At 42.3% G+C, this 20,276-nt stretch overlaps 2 protein-coding genes and 2 non-coding genes across 4 annotated transcripts; 1 reads left to right on the top strand and 3 right to left on the bottom strand.

The window, feature by feature from the left end:
- Positions 1-461: 461 nt before the first annotated feature.
- LOC120321115 lies at positions 462-13,096 on the bottom strand. Its single transcript, XM_039372726.2, has 5 exons — positions 12,571-13,096; positions 6,723-6,833; positions 2,333-2,739; positions 1,256-2,269; positions 462-1,175 (listed from the first exon to the last, which is right to left on the bottom strand). Exons 2-5 carry the CDS (start codon positions 6,798-6,800, stop codon positions 800-802), a joined length of 1,875 nt encoding a protein of 624 aa, XP_039228660.1. The 5' UTR covers positions 6,801-6,833; positions 12,571-13,096; the 3' UTR covers positions 462-799.
- LOC6530283 (persulfide dioxygenase ETHE1, mitochondrial) lies at positions 2,827-4,398 on the bottom strand. The gene is made up of 5 exons (XM_015197141.3): positions 3,870-4,398; positions 3,662-3,806; positions 3,214-3,577; positions 3,037-3,155; positions 2,827-2,980 (listed from the first exon to the last, which is right to left on the bottom strand). Exons 1-5 carry the CDS (start codon positions 4,023-4,025, stop codon positions 2,925-2,927), a joined length of 840 nt encoding a protein of 279 aa, XP_015052627.1. The 5' UTR covers positions 4,026-4,398; the 3' UTR covers positions 2,827-2,924.
- Trnat-ugu lies at positions 10,036-10,107 on the top strand. The gene has a single exon. It is a non-coding gene; the product is annotated as a tRNA-Thr (tRNA).
- A 2,282-nt stretch (positions 13,097-15,378) lies between the features above and the next one.
- Positions 15,379-15,450, bottom strand: Trnat-ugu. Its single transcript has one exon. It is a non-coding gene; the product is annotated as a tRNA-Thr (tRNA).
- Between the last annotated feature and the right edge of the window lie 4,826 nt (positions 15,451-20,276).

Genomic DNA, 20,276 nt, shown 5'->3' with positions numbered 1-20,276 from the left:
TCAAGCTTACCTCTCTTCAGCTCTCTACATATCTCTCTCATGGAGTCTTTATCAACTGCAGATTGATCAGATTCACCTGCAGAGACCTGATGATAGATCTATTACCCTATTTGCTGCCCTTTATAACTAACTAACTAATATTAATTATATCCAAATTATTAGGTAATTATTATTAGGTTACTATTAGGTAATTCTTTAAACGTTCAAAAAGTGCAGCTGGAACACGCTAACGTGCTTTTCATTTGAAAACCTTATCACTGTAGCGTCGTAAAATATGTGCCAGGCTCGTGCCTACAGTAGAGGTCGGAAATATTGGCAGACTTTCCAGATAGAAGCGAAGCCAATTTGAAGAGTTACGTCGAAAATTCTTTTGCAGTGAGTTGCCATTGGTAATACCAATACCAATTAAAGTTTTTTAAAATATAGATATAAAATAAATTTATAGCAGGCCAAGACCAGAATTTTCAAATAAGTGACACATTTAATTAGGTGAAAATATTTGTGTATTCACATTTGTAAATTGTGCTAATAAAATCATCGTACAAAAACTCTTAATTATCGTATTTTCTCAATACTAAAGGATGATAGCCAAGCCCTACTTATAGATAAGATATACAATGTAAGTACTACTGCTAATACATAATAAGAAACTTTCCACTTGGGAGCTGGTTAAAAGTATACTGCCTAATGTAATTTTGCACATGTCCGCCTGTTTTTAAGTTCAACCGCCGCTTGGGATCGATCGAGGATTAAGCTACTTCGATTAACAATTAGTTTTGGTTGGATTGGGATCGGGTGTCTAGATGAGCTTGTGCCTGCCGAGGGAAGCCGTGTGCATGGGACTGCAGTTCTCGATGAGCATGGTCTGGCCCTCTTCCGTCGGCGATCCTCCACCCTTGTTGTTGTTGTTGTGGTGGACCCTTTTCATGGGCCGCTTTCGTTCGATATCCGCACAGGGGTGCAGCTCCACGGTCTGCAGACTTTGGGCTCGTTGCAACGACAGTCGGAGGGGTTTCTTGGGGGGAGTGGGTCTAGTGGTACGCGTCTCTGTCGCCGGCTTCGATTCGTTTTCGCTATCGAAATCCAGGGATTTTACACTCCTTATATCGCTGGGCAGGCGGCCTCGAAGTGTGTGCGACTCACTTTGTCGGGGCTGGTCACGGCGACGATCCAGTCTGGAATGGCGCAGAAGATGAAGGGTATTAGCCAGGAATTTAAAATCTAGGATGGATGTTGCACTTGATAGATAACCTACCCATTGTAATGATTCAGGTGCTCCACGCTGCGTGCGTGCGCGCTCATGAGATGTTCGCGATGCAGCTGCTGCTGTTGCTGGAGAGGATCTCTGGGGCGTTCCCGGTGCTGGCGATCCCGATGGCGCTCCTTCTCACGCCGATGGTGCTGCATGTAGGCGGAATCGCTATTAATCGAGATCTTCGAGGCGGACAGCGACTTGGAGGGCATGGAGTACATGTGCGACAGACGATCTCTCAAATCGATGTGTGTATTCTCCTTAATCAGTGTTTTGGTCACATGTCCTAGCGGAGTTTGTGCGGAGGCCATATCGTCACCCATCAGCTCGATGGGCTTGCCACCCACCAAAGTGGTAATGTAATTGCCGCGCTGGAAGATCAGCGGTTTCTCGGGCGGCGTTGATGGGGGTGATGAAATGCTGATGCTGGTTACATGCTGAGATTGATTGGAGGCTGTCTGCTGGGAATTTTGCTGTTGCTGCTGCTGATGCTGCTGTTGCGATGGTTGATGCTCCTTGACTGTCTGAAGTTCCCGCACCTGCTCTTCCAGGTACGATATGCGATGCTGCAGCCTCATGTTGTTCTCCTTCTCCAGGTCGAGTTGCTTTTGTGGAATAGGTACGGACTTCTTCCGCAGTACCACCATCTGACATTTGCCGGAGTTTCCTACTTGCTTCTGCAGCTCTTCCTTCGATTTCCCGGTGACCAGTCGCCCATTGATCTCCAAAATGCGATCGCCCTTGTACAAGCCATCGCCCTCCAAAGCCCATTCCACGTAGAAACCCGGCTGGTCTGTCCTCTGCTGAGCTGCCCATCTTCCAGAGGTGGCATGCACGGCGTGCAGACTCAGGGAGACTCCAGAACTGATGATGTTGTAGAGGGTCTGGGCCTCGGGCTTGGACTTTTCCAGACGTGCCTGCAAGGCACGAGCCTCCTCCACAATCGAGAGCATCTGGAGTTCTTCTCTGCCCAGTGCGTATTCCAATTCGGCTTGACGGATGCGGATGTCTATGTTGCTGTGGATGACATCAGGTAATTATTAACTATCTTCAAAGTATATATAGAAGCATTCTACTCACTCTGTGATGTCCAGCTTTTCCAGGGCACTTTTCAGGTTCTTGATCTTAATGCGCTTATTCTCCGCCTCCGTCTTCAGTCTGTTTAGTTTTTGCTCAGCCGCCGGCTTCTCGGACTCATCCAGCGGTGGTCCCGTGGGACGTGGCAGTTTGCCCAGACAAAGCTGGATGCGCAGATTCTGAATGACAGCCTCCCGATCCTGGAGAGCCGATCGCAGTTCCTTGGACTCGCTGCGCGTGGATCGCGAGGAGAGAGTACCGCCCAGGGAGCCACCCTTGCGCCTTCTTCCGGTGGTGGAACAATGGTTAGAGGTGGTGGTGGTGGTACTGCCAGTCTCCTGGTTCGTCTCTGCAGTCGAGTGCAGACTGTACTTGACGGCACTGCCACAACCCTTCGGATTGAGAATGGTCTGCAACAAAAGAAGGCGAACAAAGAAGTGAGTTTTTTAAGTTTATCTTATTAGGCAATAAAGTCAGGGAGTAATACAAGGTTGTGATCGTGATAAGATTATTATGATTATTTATTTAAAAGATTACAAATCTCTTTGAAACATTATTATAAAAGCTGCGTGTATAGTGCTTTCTGGGGTTGGGATTACTCCTTGGGTATATCGTACACTCCGCATTCCCGATTGGCGGGCAGCGAGGCATCTAAAAGATATCAAACTTAGTATAAGATGTAGTACTTCATTTATCCAGATGCCCACCTATTTTCTTGGGATATGGCAAATTCAGGTTTTCCATGATTTTGACAAACTCCTCAATGTCCTTGGTCAGTCTGGGGTTATAGCGCTTCTCCTCCCACACACTGCTTTCCATTTGACCTCTGGAAATGGCCGCCATTAGATATACATATATCTCAAAGCTTTCGTGATCCCACTCACTTGTAGTCGTGCGCCGGATATATGCGGAAGTTCTCCGGAAGAGTGAAGATCTTGCTGTGCACATTCTCGTAGAGATTACGTGGACAGCCTTCCTGGAAATCGGTGCGTCCACAGCCTCGGATCAGCAGAGTGTCTCCGGTAAAGACACAACCCTGATCCTTGATCACATAGCTCATGCAGCCATTTGTGTGTCCCGGAGTGGCCAGGGCATCAATCACATGGGTGCCGAAATCTATGCGATCCCCCTCCTTCAGGTGACGATCCGCCTTCGCTCCACTGGCGGCAGCAATCACAGATTGACAGCCAGTTAGTTTCCTCAACCAACCACTGCCCGTTATGTGATCCGCATGCATGTGGGTGTTGACTTGGGGAATGGGGAAATATTGTAGTGGCGTGGTGAAATTATTATCCAACGATCTATCCGTAGATAGAGATCTCTCTGACTTACTGGCATACTTTAGCTGAAAGCCCAGATCCTTGACCAACTGGGCATCTCGTTTTGCCTGCTCCAAGACAGGATCAATGATCACGGCCTCCCCATTCTTCAGATCGGCCAGCAGGTAACTATAGGTGCTGCTTTCTCCATCGAAAAGCTGAATGTAGGCTTGTGAAAAGTCTCACTAGAATATTTCAAGGTTGTCCATCCGATTACGTACTTGACGAAAGAAGAAGTCCGGAGAGAAGGGCTGGCGCTCCGGCAGGCTCATGGTTCCAAAAGAGCTCAAAGATCGGATGTTACTGACCAAGGTTGGGGGCTGGTTCGTTGAGAGCCGCTTGAGGGCTGATAGCATACTGGATCCAACTATTCTCATTGTGGGCTCGTATTTGTATCTGTTTGAGGTTCGTATCTACCGCCTCGCTTCGGGTGTAATTGTTTGGCTCGTGTAGATTTCTATTTACCCCCTGATTGTTGTTGTGGCACTTTCTTATTTTGAGTTGATCACTATTGAGCTGGCTTATGGCAGCTGATAAAGTTCCTAATTTAATAAATCACTGATAATTGAGCACTTTTCCGTTGCGATTACAGTCTTTCGATTATCACAAAATTTACACTTGTTCAGAGGTAAAGCATATCACTCGCGAATTGGCATTTATATACAAATAAAAGAGGTTTTTGTGCAATTTACACAGTAATAAACAATGTTTGGAGAACACAGCAAAATGAAAACATCACGGCATATCAGCTGAAGTGTTGAGTTCAACTGAGTTGAATTAGGGTGTGTGGCGGCAAGCTTCGTCTGTAAGCTTTTGGGGAACCTGTTGCTTTGACGTAGCGAAAGCTTTACGTCGCGACTACGTGATTAGCAAAATAAGTGTTTCAATGCCAATATGGGCAGCAATATGTTTATGTCTTATATCTAGACCTTTCGGATGTCATTGGTAGGGGGATTACTTTGTTCAGGTTCACTCCACTTATTATAAGATTGCTATATCCGATAGTTGCATGACCACTTTTTTATTATTTTTAATTTAATCAGCTGTACTGGTTGTAATTTTTAAAGGATTTTCCATTACACATTATGTGTTATTGAATTCTAAGAAAAATAATTGTTTGCATAGGAAACCCCGTGGGGTTGCATTTTGAAACATTTTAATACTTTTTAAAGATCTAGAAAAACCCTCTTGTGTGCTTACAGCCAAAAGCCGTTACAAAGCCTCATGTCTCAGCTGCATTTACTTGTGAGCTCTTAAAACTGCAACAACCACCTTCTTATCGCACTTTAGGCTCCTTGCACCCCTTTGGCAACAACCCCAAGATATTCTGCACCACCTCAAGGAAGTTGCAGTTGTTGAGAAGTTTTTTTTTAGATTAATAAGGAAGGAAATCATTCCAGACCGGACATTGTCCACTACTCGGGGCGAACGTGAGAAATTCTTTGACCGCCGGATTTCGTTATGAATTTCTTGACTTTTCTCTCAGATCATAAATAAATTTGCATATCTTACGAGCTGAATTTATTATTCATTCATTAACAGCTCAGGCTGGAAATCTTTTCAGCATTGGCGTTGAGTAATTGGTGTAATTTTGTGGAAGGAATTAATTGACCGTACATGGTGAGGTAAGGAAATCTGGCGAAAGGAGAAGGGTGCGGATTTCATTGGAATCATGTCTTTGAATAGGAAAAGAAAAGATATCGATTTCGTTTCGCTCTGCCTGTGATTACTTCACATTGAAGCCTTGCGAGCTGTTTGTTCAGCCTTTTGGTTATGGCCAATTTACTGGAACTATTTATAGTTGCTATTACCATTGATGCACCTCCCCCGAAGAAAAAAAAAAAAAACATGACTAAGCCACCTGTCATTTAATGATTCGCAACGATGCTGATGTTGATTTGTATCCCAAACAAAACATATTCGTCACTTACTTTTGCTTTTCAATAATTTCGCTGCGAGTGAAAGTCCCATTGTGGCGTCTAACTTCTTTCTACTAATTTGCCAAGCGGCCATCATGTGTGGATCTAAAAAAATCTTTTTATTTTTGCAGTCACAAAGGCTTAGCGAGCAGGTTCAAATGGTCGAATGTTAAAGATTAGTGGGGTCATAAGCACCTCATTTCCATCGTACGAGTATTTTGCTTTTGGTTTAGCAGTGACTTTCTTCATCGCCGAAAAAATGTGCAAAAGTTAGTCCACATTGCATTATATCCGCTAATGGGAAATTCAACGAACACGTGGAATCCTGCGAGTCTATTGAATTGTAATTTCTCTTTTCTCACACTTACCAATTCCACTCACTTCCCCCATATGAAACAAACACCTACGAGTATTCCCAGCCTGGCGATGCAATATTTCACACATAACATCTTTAAATCTTTAGATACTCGAACTACCACCAATCGTTTGAATGCATTGGCTTGAGTGACGCTGCATTGTGGGCTGCGTGAAAGTGTTGCTTAAAAATGCATTCAAATGGATTTGCAATTAATTGTCGTAATTTGTTTTGAGCTCCTCTTCATGTTTTATGCTGTTTCAACGCTTTATTAATATGCATTTATTTGGACTAAAACGCAAGTGTGGATTCAATGGAGTTGTTACTACTTATAATTAATATTTAAGAGGAGTTAATAAATAGCAATAAATTATTGGCTTTATGCTTTAAGCCCTGCTCTCGGCCTAAAAGTCTAAAAATAGGTAACAAATCTTGAGCTTAAGTTGTTTACTTTGTTGTTTTGTCTGGAACTCGGCTACTTGTATCTGCGATTTATGTTTGCCCATTTGCGAATTTCGTTTTCGACAACTTTCTAGCGTGTAGCGATGCAAAGTATCTGGGCTGAGTGCTGCAGCTTTTGGCTAATGCCCGATGCTTGTTGGCCTGTGCGTGTCAATATCTAATTAGCGTAGATAGCATTCGCGCACTTACATAATCGAATCAGACAAAAGGAGGGCGGGGCAGTCGGGGCAGGCGGTTCGCAGCCAATGGATGATGCATTAATTATGTTAGCTCTTATACAATATACCATATGGGTGCATAGGTGTATGCTTTTATTTTCTGCGATCGAGGGAACTTACCATGGAGGCGGACTTCTGTTTGGCGAAGGCGCGATGATGCGCGGAAATCGGTTCACTAACCACACTTCCGGAGTCCATGATGGAAAACCCTCTAGGTCTTCGCTTACAGCTCTGAAATGGAGTAAAAGATACACAGACTATAAGATGCAAGCTCAAGTTGAAAATCATATACATGTGTATGTGTAAAGGTGAACTTTAAACCCATCGCTAGCAGATGGACAGCCCCACAATTCAGTCCTAGACTTCAGCTCACTTCAAAGCCACTTTAACTTCGCGTTCCGCTTGGCAAGGCTAAAACAATTGGGTTGCAATTTTCGGTTCGTCGGTTTTAACAACTTTGGCACGTTACATTCGCGATTCGTTGAAGAGGCTTTAATCAGCCGTTGGCACCCAGAACCTCCTTCCAGTTCCCATTTCATCATTCATATGGCGGCAAAAGAAATGCAGCTCACATGCAAATGAGATGGTTACAAAAAAGGGGTAAAAAAAAAAGACAACGCACTTTCGGTGGTTGAGGAGACCAACAAAGAAATGCATTCGATATGCAGATCTGCACAGCCGCAAGATACACACTCGCGATTGCGATTGTATCTTGCGGATGAGGTTGCATAGATCACATTACTTAATGTGCCGGCAAAGACAACGGAGACTGCTCATTTCCCTCTTTTCTGGCTTTTCACTTGTTTGCCTTTTTTGCCTTTGTCGGCACTCGAAGACAAAGCCCTTCATTCATACAGTAATTGTCATAGATACTTGTGACATACAAAATGTATCTCACTATCTCACAGGGCTAAAGGCCCAAACTCGCACCGTTAGCTTGCTTTTTATTGAGATTTAAAGAGAACAAGTTCTATGGAAAATCTGTTCCCAGTGCTTAGTTAAAAATTTTCCATCCTTTACCAATGGGCTGCTAAGATCAAAGGCAATCTTTCGATGGGAATATGAGTTAAGATTGTTTATATAGCTTTTAATAAACATTTTCTTTCTGCTTAGAGTGTACTTTTGGTACATTCCATTACAAATTGATGTAATGCGCAAAGAACAGCTTCCTCTGTTTGGAACCCATATCTCCAGCATCTATTTGACATTGTACTATTTAGCTCTGGGCTTGGGCTTGCGCCTTTTGCCTTCGAGATAAGCCAGTGAAGTCATTAGTCTTGGAGAATAATTATCATGTTGTTACTGCCGCGAGCAGCGTTCTACAAAATTTAGCTAAGAACTCCATCTACATCCCGCCTGGCCCCATCTTTTGGGGCCTATCTCTGGGCTTGCGTGTTGGAGCAGGAAATAGGTAAAGCCCCAAGGGGGAACTTGTGTTTTGGGTTAGGTTACCTTGCCCAATGTGGGCCTACCATTAATCTAATTTCGCTTTAATGCTTAATTGTGAAACGAAGGAGGGGGAAGACCTGCTTAGGGAGCTTTGAATGGGAACTCCGTCGAGTACTCGCACATTAGCGACTGGATTTGAATCTATCTTTGCTGGCTGATTGTACTTTGTTAGAACGCTTTGCTAATGAGCTGAAATTATGGGGAACTAGGGAAAAGAATCTGTCAGGAATCTACAAAGCATTCGCCATCCGACCAATTGCAGCAGTGTCAGTTACAATTCTCAATTGGCTGTGGGAATAGTCTGTCAACCGTGAAGATCGTTCAACTATACCCTCTTCAGCATACTTAACCATACGAACAAGTATGTATACATATGAGAGCCGACTTATATGCATGTAATTATTATTCTTCAATTTGCGTGCCCAGCTCAGAAGGGTTCCTCGTGTCTGTCTGTCCGTCTGTCTTTACATTTAATAGGAACGAGAGCAAGTGCAGCGAGACCGAGGCCCAAAGACCCTGGCTTCTGGCTCAGGTGCTTCCCAGGCCCGGGGCTTCAGCATGTGGGCGCTGAAACCGCTGAGGCGCAACCAGACCAAGAACAAGTACTTGTACTCCGTAATCAAGTTATTAGGGAGGGTTACGTGAGGGGCGCATGGCTTCGAAACCTATATAATTAAACAAATTTTGAGTCTCAGTTACATCCACTGATATACATTTAAAGTTGACGCTAATTAAAAATAGCTTTAAGCACCAAGGGGTAATGCTAAAACCAAGTTAACCGATTTTTTAGTTTTAGTTTTGCAATGAGACTTCAAACCACTTGCAAGCACCGAATGTTTGATACACATGCTCATAATAGTAGTTTCAAAATAATTTGCGGTTTCACTAAATATCTTCAAGTAAGTTAAGCACTTTTAAATCCCACATCTTGCTTCACGCTACCATCTCTATTAGCCAAAGCACCGAGTTAAGCCCTGTAATCATTTCCATTTGGACTTCATTTACGTTGAGCGCGTTTCCGGCGTTTCAGCCAAGTTCTTCTAACTTCTAGAGGAGTGAAACTGACAAAAAGCCGAGTTTATGAAGCAATTTGACTCAAGGTAGCGCAACAATGTTTACCACTCAAGAACAAGCTGCGAGTTGCGGTATTACTGTTACTCCTAAATTCAACTTGCAAATTGCATTTTCGATGCTGATGGCCACGCAAGTGGAACGATGTCCAGCGGTTTTTTCATTTATCTGCCAAGTGAAACTTGTTCAGATGCGATTTTTCCGGTCTAGCCGGGGGATCTCACACAAAATGACCCAAAAAGCAGCGAAATGGTGACAAGTTTATTCAGCTCTTGATCATTTCTCTCCGACAGCGAAAAGATATTGATGTCACCAAGGTCCCGGGGGATCGGGGGTTCTAACTCGAATTCAAACGGGGATTTCGCTTGCTATAAATTTCAATCAACAGAGATCTCGATCTCGGATCTTCAATTAGCCATATATCAAATGCATTCCGCTCGGATGTCGACAGTTTGCTGCGCGTATGCTAAAATCTTCTGCCCACACAGCGGAATGCTGGATTTTATGTAAATTCATTAGCTTGAAAATCAAATCAAATTTCTGTCTATCTCACGGGGGGCGTTACCTGCCCCGCCCCTCTGCTGTTACTTGCTTACTAATATTTCTCTTCCAAGCGCGCCTACAAAATTGTTGCGAGGTGAGCTCAGTGCGCGCCCACAATTTGTTGGAACAATGCAAAAATATTTTGCTCAATTACTTAAATGGAGATGACACCTGGTTCTAATATATATAATTGTGTACATATACGCGTAATAACTTGATTCCAAGCTCTTGCTGTTACGCCTGGTTTAATGCAAATGCGAAAAAAAGCCAACTGCTTGTGCGCTGTTAGAGCTACTGTTAACTTTTCCAGCTGTTAGAAGCGTTCTGACAGGGGTAATGGGTATTGCGCTTTGGCCGGCGTTTTAACAGAGCCTCTTTAGCTCAGTGGCAGAGCACTGGTCTTGTAAACCAGGGGTCGTGAGTTCAATCCTCACAGGAGGCATTGTACGAAATTATGTTTTTTGTTATTTTTTAATATTTGAGTATTTCATGCGGCAAGGTTGAAATAATTATCAAAATTAGCTTAATTCGGTTTCGGTATCATTTTGGCGTTTTAATTACATTTATGAATAAATATTTGCCCCGCGGGCTTGCCTCCAAATAAGGTTTGTTTTTGTTATTTATAAACAACGTGGCTTTGCTATAAACCTTAACCCTGCTTGGTTTGTAGTTTCCCAACACCTGCAGCAGCTTGTCTGTTCGAGTTATTTACGAGCTGAAATATTTCTCTGGGCACTAACACAAATTAGCCCAGCTTGACAATTGGCCTGACTTGTCTGGCATTATTATGTGTGCAAAGTGTCACAAGCGCAGCCACGACATTGATACCTCGGAGTGATTACCTCGGAGGCTGCTCACTACATGGCCAAGCCAATGGACCAGGTCGGGCTCAGATGGGCCGACAACTGGCCAAGAATATGCTTAATGGACTTGACATAAATATGGAAATTTCTTTGTTTTGGGGTTTATATCTTTCTGTTTATCTTTCTACTTTGAGAGACATCTGAAGAAAAGGTCGTTGGTTTGCTTATTTGGCGAGCAGTTCTAATAAACTTTTTATTATATCACAGACGGGGGAAAAAATGCTTTGTTCTCTTTTTAATAAATTGATTTCCATTTCGATAATTTAAAAAGCAGACTAGATTAATAAGAAAGTAGTAAAAAAATCTGTTTAAACTGATATATCAATTGCGAAATAGGCTAGGCTTTTGTTTGATAATTAGCAGGCCGTCATGAAACTGAGTCCAAGTTAACTACCAAAACATATAGATTTCCATTGTTTGTTTGCGGAGTGATCACTGTACAGGCTGTGTGCTGTGCAGCTGTTGCCATTTCAGCTGATAATTGCCCATCATTTTCAGTGGGCAATTAGTCTCGGGCATATTTTTTCCACAAAGTGTGTGTTTATCGTTCACAGTTAGAACCCCAGCTGTCTTAAGATCGAGATGCAGATTGGGGTCGCGAAAGTCTCCGCACTGGACATATCACTTATGCAAATCAATTCTAGAAAGTGGGCCTGCGATTAGGCTCTATAAGAAAGTGCAAATTGCCGTGGTCAGATAATCGGAAATACGATCGAAACGAAAGCGAAATCAAAGCCGATGGTTTTGCCTTGGTTTATTTTCAGAAGATAGAGATTTGCAGCTCTCGTTTTAATTGTTACAGCGCCTCTTTGAATGAAAGTGAAAACCGCAACCGAAACAGTTACCCCGAATAGTCAACACTCGCAGGTCGACGATGTATGCGAAGTATGCAAAGTAATCTAGCCAAATCTCGGCTTTCTATTTCCACTTAATAGGTGAAGCAGACGAAACAAAAGTCAGCATAAATGCGTTGATGCACCTCAGTCCACACATGGGCGAGAAATCACGACATGAAGCCCACATAAAAATAAGATACAGTCATTCAAAAATTACCATAACCAACAAATACCCGAAAACAAACTCTGATTAGGTTGTTAGCATTGAAAAAATCGAGAAACAGACAAAAGTCACAGACGAACAACCAAAAGAATCCGAAGAGTATGTAAATGACACTCTAGAGACCCCAAAGACATCCTGTCGATAAAGGGTTTGGCATTTCAATGAAGAAATGGAAGCGGAGAATACATTTCGGCTAGAGAGCCATCAATTGTTATTCAAATGTAGCCAGTGACTCCCAAAAGGAAATATCTAATTAAAATTAATGACAAAAGCGAGATGGGTGATGTTCAGAACGAGATACCCCAGCCGAGACAGAACCTGCCACTGCATTTAAGCCACGATTCGAAAGGGGTCTGTAGAACGTATTAGAATCGCAGATTGTGATTCAACCGCAAAATTCTCAGACGTAATTATATGTGTGGCCAGAGATCGAGTCATATTTGACTGATTGATTGTGGCTGCTTGGAGGAATTCTATTAGAAATTCGAACCTAATTTATCTCTATTCCACTATACGAGACTTTGAACTTGGTGGTGGCATAATGAGCAAAAAACCATGCTATTTACTATTTACTGCCTTATCTGCGCCTCATCAACAAAACAAATCGCGTTTTAATAGGCGGCTGTCTGGCTAATTTATTTTCGAGGCTTCAATTTTCCCCGCCGCTTTTGTTTTGATAGGAAAAGAGTTATACAACAGTTCGAAAGTTCCTACATTTTCAGATATCAGAATCGATTTTCAAGCGGATTATGCAAGACAAATTCCAAGTGAAGACGGGGAGCGGCCTTCTGGGGAGCGAAAAACAAACGAGATAAATTGCCCCATCATCATTATTGTTTTGTCTGCGACGACCCCGTTTGCTTTAAAGAGGCCGCACTGTATTTTAGAATGCAACAATTGAACGCTGCTTAACCTTTCGCTTTCCGCAAGTAATTTTCGCTCTTCATTTGAAGCCATTGTTACGGGCGATGAAAACTACTTACCAGCTTAAAGTACGGATCCCAGTTAAAAGTCAACCAATAACTCTGAACAATGGCAATGTGCGCAAATCAATGGCAACATTTCATTTCATTGCATTTGATTGGTTTGGTTTCGCGGAGGGAGGGAAGCCTCAATTTGGTGTATTGTATTGTGCGAATTATTTACACTTGGGACATAAATCAATGATGTCAATGCTTAAACCGATTGTGTTTGAAACCGCATCGAAACCGTTGCTAAAATGCGATCGGCACACTAATTTTAATTTTTTGTTAACTATTTCCGTTTGCAGCGACTTAATAACTCATGCCATTTCCTCTGTGCATTTCCTCTGTTTATGCAGGATGCAGGAAATTTACTTTCAAATGAGCCAGGTAAACAAGTAAACAAAACGCACAAATTCACGTAGGTTCAGGTTTATTGAAGAAGTTCCACGGATTCACGCAGGCGCAGAGGGCTAATCACAAAATCGGCTTCGGATTACACAGCGAGTGCGCGCACACCCGATCGCGTCGACGATTGGATGAGATCTGAACATCGTGACTTTAGCGGCAGACGGGCATTACATGAAGCCGCTCTCTGGGCTTCGCGCTCTCCGGCTCTCACCACTGCACCCTCTCTGTTTCGTCGGTGCTGAGCGGATTTGGTAGTAACTAATAGCTAAATAGCTAAGCAGGACTGAAAAATAGTCGAATAAGTTATTCTGAGTAAGGAAATCGAGAGCGATAAATAAATTAAAATATTATTAATTGGCTTAATTAAAAATAATATAATTTTAACATTTCTAATTCGACTAATTCAAAATTCTTAGAGGTTAAGTTATACAATGATATATTACATTTGTCTCAAAAAGAGCTAGGTGTGTAGGGCTGAGTGGTGGGTGAGCGAGTGAGAGAGCGGTTTTGTAGAACTGAGCGCAGAGTACTTGCGAAGTGCACTGGTCCCTGGATTTGGATTTATTGGGTTATAGTTGTTGCGAACGAAGCGGTGCGATTGAATGGGTAAACTGGGTAGTGGTGATGGAGTTCCAGTGCATTGAACTGCACTCCCTCGACTTTTCGGTGGGTGTCTTTGGCTATTTTGACAGCTGGCGCTGCATCTGAGATTTTACGATGCAGCGCGTATCTTAAACTGCTCATTTGCCTGCTGATGCCTGCCGTTGCATCACCGAGATCGGCGTCATCGACATATGGCTCTCGTTTTATATAGTGCCCTCCATCTGCCCTTTATCTTAGGCGCTTCGGTCCGATGAGTTCGCTCGTGCGCAAAGTCAATTAAAATGATCACAACAATCCCGAAAAAAAACCCTTTACCCTACCATGCAGAGGGTAAAATGCGCATGCGTAGGGGTTGAATGGCGTTGATTGTATTTCCCTTCATTAAATGCAGCCCAAAATAGATACACAACAGAGCCGAAATTCAAGAGCGCACATAAATCAAAATTAAACAAAAATTAAAACAGGAAAAAAAGGATTACGCATGCGCCTCTCGTGCGCTTCAAGTGCGCCATATTTTAACCCTCTACCCGCCTAATTGCGAAACTTTCTGCGGGTTGATATCGCTTCGATTAGCTAATGTGAGGCTGGGCCACTGGCTATAAATCAAATCTTGCGAGTGAAATGTGCTTTACCGTTAGACCGAGACTATTACCAAATCTGAAAGCGGACGACTGCTCATTTCCATACGCGTTTGTGACTTCAGTCTTTCGTTTCTTCAGCGAACCAAGACAAAAGATTGAGAATGCGGAGAATCGAAAAGATATTGGTTGCCTGTCGAATAATAAAAACCAAAAAACGAAACACTTCCTCTCCGAAAAGAAAAACAAAGGAAAATCACTTGACGCTGTCAGTTACGCGAAGCCACTTTTTACGGTTTTTCATCCCGAACAAAATAAACAACGACACCACAGAGAAAAGAAAAGAAGACCGCAAGTGGCTGGAAAACTAAACTTGCGTTGGGTTTCCCTCGCTTTTCCGAGAATAAGATTGAGTCGGGATTTGGGATCGGCTCTGTAATTGAGGATGAGGTCGGGGCCAAAGGCCAAGCCAAGCATTATAAACTCGAACATTTTGTGGCACTTGAAAAATGAGAAAACCGAGGGAGAGCCCTGTTTTTCGTAATTTATGCCAAGTGGATGAGATTTCAATGACCGAACAAGTAGCCGCTTGCAACCTCAATTAAAACTGAATTTATGCCATCATAAAGAAAACATTTCGCCGCGCTACCTGGACGCATTTTCCACTGCCGATCCTCGTTTTTTCCATGTTTCCTTAGAGGTGTGCGTGTCTATGGAGCATTTCCAAGATCGCGAGACGACAAAAATTGTCTCACCAGCTGAACAGCAATGGGAGCGGAACTGGATCGCGTTTTTGGGGCGTCCCAAAGTCCTTGGACAGGTGACAGGTGCTCTCTATTTAGGACAACGAGCTAATTTAATGTGCACATTGCGCAATGAAGAATTTTACCAGAGGAAGAAGGTTTTCACTAAGGGTTAATGTCACGGCAACCCCATAAAATATAGTTCCCTTTTATTTTGGTTAAACATAAGAATGGAGCATGGGGTTAAGAAATTGTATATATGTATCTTAGAGGTGGACTCGATAGTATGATATAGACATTCCAGGGAGTTGTTAATGGGTGCTGTGCATTTACAAAATATATCATTTTTAAATCACTTGATGGGTTTTTACATCAACGTCGGATCTATAAATATTTCAAAATCTAGCTACTTCCATTATCTTTGCATGCAGATCGAAGAGTTTCCAAAAAAGTGGAACTCCCACGCCACCCCATGCCAAACTGGGGCAGTTGGATGCCTCCTGTGAGGATTGAACTCACGACCCCTGGTTTACAAGACCAGTGCTCTGCCACTGAGCTAAAGAGGCCCGCGTTTTGAGGGCGCCCCAGAAGCGAATTTCAACCGCTGGGTGAGAGCTTGGCTTGCATTGCACGGGTACTGTATCTTTGTATCTGCTCGAAGAACACAAAAGATAGCTGTCGCAGAAGAAGAACATATGTTGACACAGTTGGAGCTGCTCTCGTTCTTGTTCCATTGCTGTCATCGAGCTGATAAATGCTTTCAAAGGCAATTAAGCGAAATGGCAGTGGAAAGGTGAAGTGAATTGGAGATGGAGGCACAAGGTCAGGCCGGCCGGATATTAATTTCATCAAAATTACACACATTCAGCGGATAATCAACATTAAGATCGGCTCTTGGGCGCTGCGCTTCAGTGGCCCATGACAATTAGGGTCAAAAGAAAGAAATTCGGCAGCCTGTTCACCTGTTGCCAAGATGGAGCCATTAGGTGGGCCTCCCTGAAAGCCCAGACGACATGCTTGATGAGCAAATATTTTCACATCATCATTTTGATTACCACGCATCTGCAAGATACACACTACACATACTTTTATGTACATATATATGTATATATGTATATACGGTTTGTGTTGAGTGCAGTTCGATTTCAGTTTCGAGGCAGCAGTGCGTGCAAAATGGATCAACGATCTTTGCGCTCCGCTACCAGCCGTAAAATCAACTGCGGTTCGGGTCGGGAGTTTTCCTCAGAAACTACGATCGATTAGGTTCCATATGTTGACCCTAAAATCGAAGATCTTGCATTCGTGCACTCACAGCAGGATCGTGCCAAGAAAAGGCCAGCAACTGTCGCGTGCTGAGTTGTAAAGTTGTAAAACTCTAACAGCTGCTGCTAATGTGTCGAGGGATAAATAAATAGCTTAAAATTACCCGAGGTGCCCAAATTGCCATTAAATCGCATTAAAACGAGCACAGCTAAACCGCAAAAAAAGATTTCATATACGCATTAAGCTGACTAATACTCCCTGTCTGCGTTCTTTGTTACCAATCAATCCGAAAAGTGTCAGGCAATCACAATGAGCACAAAAAAATTGGGTAAAAAATTGCCCGATTTAGTGTAAAATTGCAGAAAAAAGAGACACCAGAGAGAAATATGAGGCTAATACGCGCTGACAGGCAAAGGACATTACATCAATGGCTCCGTCGTCATTAGCATCCCAAAAAAGGATCGCAGACAACGAAAAAAAAATGCATTTCAGCGCTGGGGAGAGGGAATCCGCTCGAGGCAATTCGTCACAGTCTGTCACTTCGCATCCTCAACCCCTCGCACCAATCAATCTCAGGTTGTAACTGTATTACGGACGGCTGGATGTAACAGCTTATGATCCCGACCCAAATCGAGGTCCTGCGCATGCGCCACGTGCCTTTTCCGCTCTCCCCCTTTGTCCCTTCCCCTTTCCCTTTCCTTTTTGGCCAGCTGCCGCCGACGCCGCTCTTCAAAATTGGGTTTTCAACCCCCTCATCGGCTTGGAAATTCATTTCGTTTAGCTTTTGTTTTCCACTTGAGCTGAAGCACTTTCCATTGTTTGCCTTTGTAAACACACACATTGCAGTGCACTTTGGTTCGTGTTTTGCTTTCTTTTCGTCTGTTTTTTATTATTTTTAGTTTTTAATTAATTTGTACTGATTTCGGTCTGAAGAGTTTTCCACGCAATGCGTTTACGCTAATGGAACTCAAATTGAATTAAGGCCTTTGTGCACTTCCATTGACCCCAGCGACATTTTCAGCGAAGAAAGAGGGGAACTCATGGGGCGAAGAGGGTTATTGGTTGATCAGGAAATGCATAAAGAAGTCAGAAATCACTGGGAAGAAAATACTCGCAAAGAAAATGCTTGTAGTTCCATTGAAATGCTGCCGAAAGAGTTGAATGAAAACTCAAGCTGAGTGTTTAATTGAAATTTGATTCCTTCCGTTGATGGACAAGTGACGGCTCAGGAAAAATTACAATGAACGACACATTTGGAAAACCCCAAATCAATGAGTGTTGATTGAAAATGTGAGTTAAAGAGCGCTTCACCAAATTCAATTGCACAGTTCTTATTCGTCAACGGGAAACCATTGAAACATTTCTTTGTATATATTTACTTCATCGTTTGGCAGAATTGCATTAGCACGGCCCGCCTTAAAATAATTTCGAACCTCATGTTCCAACACTTTTCCCAGATATACAAAGTTTAATCAATATGTAATTTCCTTCTAATCTTTAAGTCAGCATTGAATTTATTGTCACAAATTTGTTGATTCAGCAGGGCCTTTGGTGTGATTTACCTTAAGATGAGACATTAGAGAACGAAACAATCGGGTTTCTCGACTATAAGATACCCATTATTCAGTTAGTGGAAGTGCGAGGAAGAAATTTCAAAAGTTGGTTGGCATGAAAATTGGTAAGAAAAGTAATTAAATCAAAACATTTATTAAGAGAATGCATGCGAAATCTCAACTTTCAAACTTGTATAAGTAGACGAAACATGATATCCGAATAAGATATTTAAACCAATCTAGCACACCCTTTAACTCCACATGTAAAGAGTATAATAATCTTAAAAATCAGCCAAAAACTTGTATATCGGCGGAAAACAACTTGATTCCGATCACTTCAGACCTTAATTTATTTAAATGCTTATCCGATCGTTCAAAATTAATTAAGTGGCACACTTTAATTTGCATAAAAACCAACTTGGCACATAAACAACGAAAAAGCCCCAGCTGGCAATCAAGTACAAGATCCAAAAAATCCATTTTCAAGACTTTTCAGACAATGGCCAAAATGCAAAAGTTTGTTATAAATTATTTATGACGTTTTCCAAATGTCAACAGCCAAATGCGTCGCCCACCAAATGACATTTGACGGCAATTGAAATGCATGTGGCTGGGGAGAGAAAAATGATTTTTAATTATTTTAGCAGCGTTTTTTTTCTGGTGACAAACTGAGGCAGGAAGGTGCTCAACCTGGCCTAAACACAATTTAGTTGCTGTAATTAATTTCGGATTTATTTGATTGTTGTCTGCGAACGGGCTGTGAGTTTTCAGTGCAAATCGAGTTGACATGAATACCTGAAAAAAACTCAGGCAACAACACAAAGTAAACAAAAGTAGACATACAACAAAAATGCAAAACGGAAGTTTAGTATATTGCAAAATAAAAAACGCAAATAAAACACAATGCAAAAGAGTGCTAACTCTAGGTAAACTGATGATTTGAACACCCTTTGGAAATAGTTTTTTTATATTCTTTATTAAGAATTGAAGTTCAGTGCTTAAATATGAATTTTATGAAAACTTTGTTTTCTGGAGTTTTACCCAGAACTGAATTATAAAAATGCAGTATTTTTATTAGAAGTAGTCATAATGTAAAACAATGCCATTAAAAATCGATTTTCGAGTCAATAGCCATTAACAAATAATTGACAAATATTGAATGTGTAAAAGGAGAAGGCAAATAAACTAGAAGTTCTCCCAAAAGTGTTTAGCCGACAATGAACCCCGTAGAAGGGTATAAAAACAAACAAAAAACGCAAATGCAACGGAAGTTTGATAAAACATATGTATGTGTGTGAGCGACCGAGAGTCAGAAAGAATAAAAAAGGTGGGCTAGGGAAGAGGAAATAACAAAATACACTGTAATTAACAGGCGGCTCTGAACAAAGCAGGGAGTTGGGGGGATGCATCATTTATTCCGCATGAATTTGCATTCGCATTGGCCAGTTGCAGTGGCAAACCAGGGTCAAAAACTGGACGAAAGCGATTCGAAATGCATTGAAAAATGCAAAAATGCAGTGCCACTATGCAGGGATGATTAGGGGTTGCAACTTCGAGGATGCGACTCTCGCAGAGTGATAAATATTTTGCGCCTGGGATGACAGCCCATAAACATTGCGATTACGACTATTGACAATGTTCAATCAGGACCACACGGGGCATCCTTTGAGTGGATCTACTGTACTACAAGCCACTGCGTCGTACATGCGTACAAGTGACAGCTGCCGATCCGCTGTAAGCCCTGATGATTACATTGTTTTCGACATGGACACAGACATAGACCACCCCTTCATTCCGTCATGATTGATGATTGATGACAGAGACGAGATGTACGAACTGTCATGTCCAGTTGTCATCCATAATTGTGTGCTTTCCAACACTACGGCCTGGAATCGCTTTACACAAAGAGAGGGATCTCTACGAAAAAAGGGGTTACAAATGCGCAAAGTCAAAAGCGGGGCGCTATTCAACAGCTTAAGGAAATTTGCATACTTGTACAGCATAATGTGCACCCTTACCAGGGATATTGGGTTTCGCTTTCCTTTGCACATAATGCATTTTCACGGCGGGACACCCCGAAAAAAGCGGTTCCAATTTTTACCAAAGTGGGCGTTGTAATGTTGACACTGTAATTTACGCATTTCACCTTTTCTTTAACGCATTTGCATACATATTAAATGCCAAAGGGCTTAGCAAAGGTAATTCGATATGGGAAACATTTGTGAACCTTAAAGTACAGTTGTGTCTTAAGCAAATATGAAGTGAAGTTCAGTTGCAGCCCAGTGACACAATTATGTGTTGCATCTACCACTTCCCACGACAATTCTTGTCAATTTACCCATAACAAATTGCCGCTCTAAGTTGCACACCCGCAATTCTCTTTGAACTTCCACTTGTCTTCATTAGCCAAAGAAGTATAGCAGCTGGTTGTTCTCTTGAGTGCCGCGATGCCAGATAAGGGGAACATTCATTTCCTTTGTTATGGAGCCAATTTCTCAAAGTACTCGGCAATTATAATTACAACTTTTTAAACTACCCGCGCCAAGCAATCGTTAACAGACAATAACAATGTCGGT

Source organism: Drosophila yakuba, chromosome 2R (assembly GCF_016746365.2).
Source record: "Drosophila yakuba strain Tai18E2 chromosome 2R, Prin_Dyak_Tai18E2_2.1, whole genome shotgun sequence".
NCBI lineage: Eukaryota > Metazoa > Arthropoda > Insecta > Diptera > Drosophilidae > Drosophila > Drosophila yakuba.
This window is presented reverse-complemented; position numbering and strand designations above follow the sequence as displayed.